Raw genomic sequence first — 3,505 nt, 5'->3', positions numbered from 1 at the left:
TAAATACCTTCAATGGTCTCTTCAGCTTGGAAAAAGCCAAGAGAGATAAAATTAAGGCTGACACTGCTCTGGCTTCTGCCTTTCTCTGATAGTTTCTTCCTCTCTCGTATGTTTGCAGCGTAGTCTGAGGTGAGGATGGCATTTCAGCCCACTTCCAGTGTTGTTGCTTGAATTCACACTGTTAAATTCATTTTAAATGCTGTTTGACTATTTAATAATCTATACCCAGAGCAGGGATGCTCTCCCTTTGTGGTAGGATGCGAGGTGGAGCGGTGCAGCGCTGTCACGAGCCTGGGAGCAGGCGCGTGGGCTCCCGGCGGGTTGATCGCAGTGCCGCTTTCATCGCAGCTGAAAATCAACGCCCCTAAACGCGACTGGGGGCTGTACACCTGAACACCTCACACGAGCGGCTCGGCCCGCTTTTCTGATGAGGCCGGAGCCGTGGCGGTATCTGCGGGTCCTTGAAGTCGTGCGCGCCGGCACGGGCGTTTCTTGCCGACTGCTGCACCCCCAACGCTAATCTGCTGTGTCACTAACAAGTTGTATCATTTGAACCTTGCAGAGGAAGGCATCAATCATGAGTGCAAGCTGTGTAACCAGATGTTTGACTCTCCGGCAAAGCTCCTGTGTCACCTGATTGAGCACAGCTTTGAGGGGATGGGAGGCACATTCAAATGCCCTGTTTGTTTCACAGGTAAGACAGGGAGGCCAAGACAAGCCTCAGCATGCATGGCTTGATCCAGAAATGGCACTCGGGGGATTTGTAAAATACTGTATTCGTTTCCTCGGGAAAAAGAAATACTGTGCTTGGAAATGTTCAAAATATCATCTGGCTGAAACTGGGACTTGCTCCAAAGAGCAGCACTGTGGTGTTTGACACTGAGCAGCACTGCTGCATGCGGCGGGCTCTGCATCGCCCCCGCAATTCGAAGCCTTTTAAATTGTAGCTTGTGGCTTGAGGGTGCGATGCGTTTCCAAGCGCAGGACTTGCAAGGTATCGACCTGCTCTTGCAAGCCCTTATTCACCTGAGCAAGGACCCTTTAAAGGCCAGGTAGCTCACAGTCCACTCACAGGGATGAGGCTCACGTGAGTAAAGGTTTGAGAAGACCAAATTTTACAACTCTCTAGTTTTGCCAGCTGCTCTCTCAGAGTTTTTTTTAAGGCCAGTTTGCTTATGGTGGCACATTTCTAACTCCTGTCTGAGGGCCTGCTAGGTATTCCTTCCCTGTACTTCATTGTAAGCTGTCTCATCAGTGCAAATGATCTTGGGTGATCTTGCTTAAAGGATCTGCAGGATGCATGTTAAAGGCTGCCTTTTATATGCTCCTCAAAACAGTACTTAACATCTATGTTTCCAAACTGCTTGAGAGATGAAGATTCCCTAAGTGTGACTGTGGACCTGTTGTCAGTAAAGGGGCACGGCAGCACCTGCGATTCCTTTAACTTCGGTGGGAGTAAGGCGAACCCACGCTTCTTAGGGTTTGGTCCACAATTTGAGAACCTGCTTTTTGTGTGAGCTTGGAGTTAATTTATCCTTTCCTGAAACGTGCTGTAAAATAACTCTTTGAGTGCGTGTATTTAATTCTGCTGAAGAAGCTATTTTCACATACTGATGATCATTCATATAAAATGAGACAAAAATTAAATGAAATATATTTTTAACTACCTAAGCCTGCGGTTCAATATGTTTCACTTCCAAATTTCACTTGATAAACTCGGAATAATTGTCGATTCAAAATCATAATGCAGATGCTGTGATATTTGTGATGTTAAATCATAGTCTTTTTTTTATACTGAATGGATAACCCATTTAAAAGGTCTAAAAATTGTGACAAGGATGCCCTTTCAGATTCATGTGTCTGCCAGAAATGCTGTTCTGGGCCATGTGTCTTCCAGACCAGCCATCAAGGCTTCTCCTGGCCCAGTTGTCCTGCATTAAAAATGCATCTGATGCACCTGCCATGGGCCCAGAACTCCCTGCAGGATCGGTGATGTCCTCTCTTTGGTCTGATGATTGAGTTCTTCCAGTTACCTGTGGACAGTGTTAGCTTTATGTGAAATATCAAAAATCCATACAGGATTTAAACTCTGTTAGAAGTAAGCTGACTGTCAGCCTGGAGACTCTAAATTGACTACTTGTAAGGAAATTCTGCTGAACTGAGTGTACTGGCACTTCTCTGGCAGGTATCCTTGGACTTTTCAGAGTCTTTGCAATCGTAAAAGTGTGGTTCAAGACAAGATGCCTTATATGAAGCAATCTTAACTAATCATACTGTGTTGTTTCAGTTTTTGTACAGGCAAACAAACTGCAGCAGCACATCTTTGCAGTCCATGGGCAGGAAGATAAAATTTATGACTGTTCCCAGTGCCCACAGAAGTTCTTCTTTCAAACAGAGCTTCAGGTATGTTTACAACAGGAGTAAAAGCAAAGCTAAAGCTGTTGATTTGTCTGTGCAACCATCACCCTTGTGCAGCATTTAGAGAAGGTGCATACCCTCAGTATGATCTCTTATGCCCTTAAACAGTCTCTCAGTCTCCTCCCCGGTTGCTATCAGGAGAAAGGGGACTCTGAGCATAGCTGGAATAAATAAATAAGACAAGACAGATATCATGATTCTTTATGAGTATTTCTCTTGACAGTAGCGTTGCTACATCCTGACATGTCTACGTCAAACACCTTGTAAATAATTTCTTTTTCTCTATTAATAATTTAGGCACTGATTAACATACAAAGACTAAGCAAATGGTAGGCTGCCCCCTCCCCTTCCTCGCTGTTTAGTCAGAAGTAAAGGAATTTTCCCTACCGAGGTATGAAAGCAAAGTGTAGGTGCAGCTCAACATGATGCTTAATGAGAGGCTCCACCAAGTCACTAGCACGTTAATAAGCTGCAGGTTCTGCAAACCAGGCATTGCATTCCCTGCAGCACCGGGGGCCGCAGCCACAGCAGTTTTAGCCCCCGCAAAGCCGGTGCTTGGCCCTCACCCATTCCTGGGTGCAGCAAGCCATTTGGAGGGGCCGGACCCTGACCTAGGCACGCTGCTGCAGCCGCTCTCGGGGCGCTGGCCCCAGGGGCCGCCTTGGAGCCATGCTGGTGAGGCTGGGGTTTAAATCACGCTGATACCTTTGGTGCTAAACCCACGTAGGTGCTGAAACCTCCATGGCATGTATGCCTGATACCTCGTGGGGAATGGACCGCTGGAGCCTGCCCTTCCAACGAGCTCACAGGGAGGTGCCCGCCCTGGCCGTCCTCCTCAGGCTTACCTTACCTGTGCAGCACGGCCACCAAAATACTGCTAATGTCCCCTGGCAAATGCAGCCTTTTTATAGAATGGTACCGTATGCCTCATTTAAATCTATTAGCTTTATAAACCATGATTTACTTAAACTTTAGAGGGTTTTTATTTATCTTGCTGAATTCCCAAGCTGCTGCCTCTTGTGTCGTGCTGTCATGCTGTGGAAGGATGGTTGATCTTTTCACTTTGTTGATTTTATTTTTTTTTCTC

At 46.4% G+C, this 3,505-nt stretch overlaps 1 protein-coding gene across 1 annotated transcript in view; it reads left to right on the top strand.

Annotated features, from left to right (window-relative positions):
• The first annotated feature begins 593 nt into the window (after positions 1-593).
• LOC104078272 (zinc finger protein 423-like) overlaps positions 594-3,505 on the top strand; it is a 23,921-nt gene continuing 21,009 nt past the window's right edge. The window contains exons 1-2 of the mRNA XM_009579839.1: positions 594-694; positions 2,288-2,403. Coding sequence (XP_009578134.1) covers positions 601-694; positions 2,288-2,403 — 210 coding nt within the window. The 5' untranslated portion in view covers positions 594-600. The remainder of the gene's footprint in view (positions 695-2,287; positions 2,404-3,505) is intronic.

The sequence above is a fragment of the Fulmarus glacialis genome, unplaced genomic scaffold (assembly GCF_000690835.1).
Source record: "Fulmarus glacialis isolate BGI_N327 unplaced genomic scaffold, ASM69083v1 scaffold30360, whole genome shotgun sequence".
Lineage (NCBI taxonomy): Eukaryota > Metazoa > Chordata > Aves > Procellariiformes > Procellariidae > Fulmarus > Fulmarus glacialis.
The sequence above is the reverse complement of the archived record's forward strand: the minus strand, read 5'-3'. Positions and strand labels throughout refer to the sequence as shown.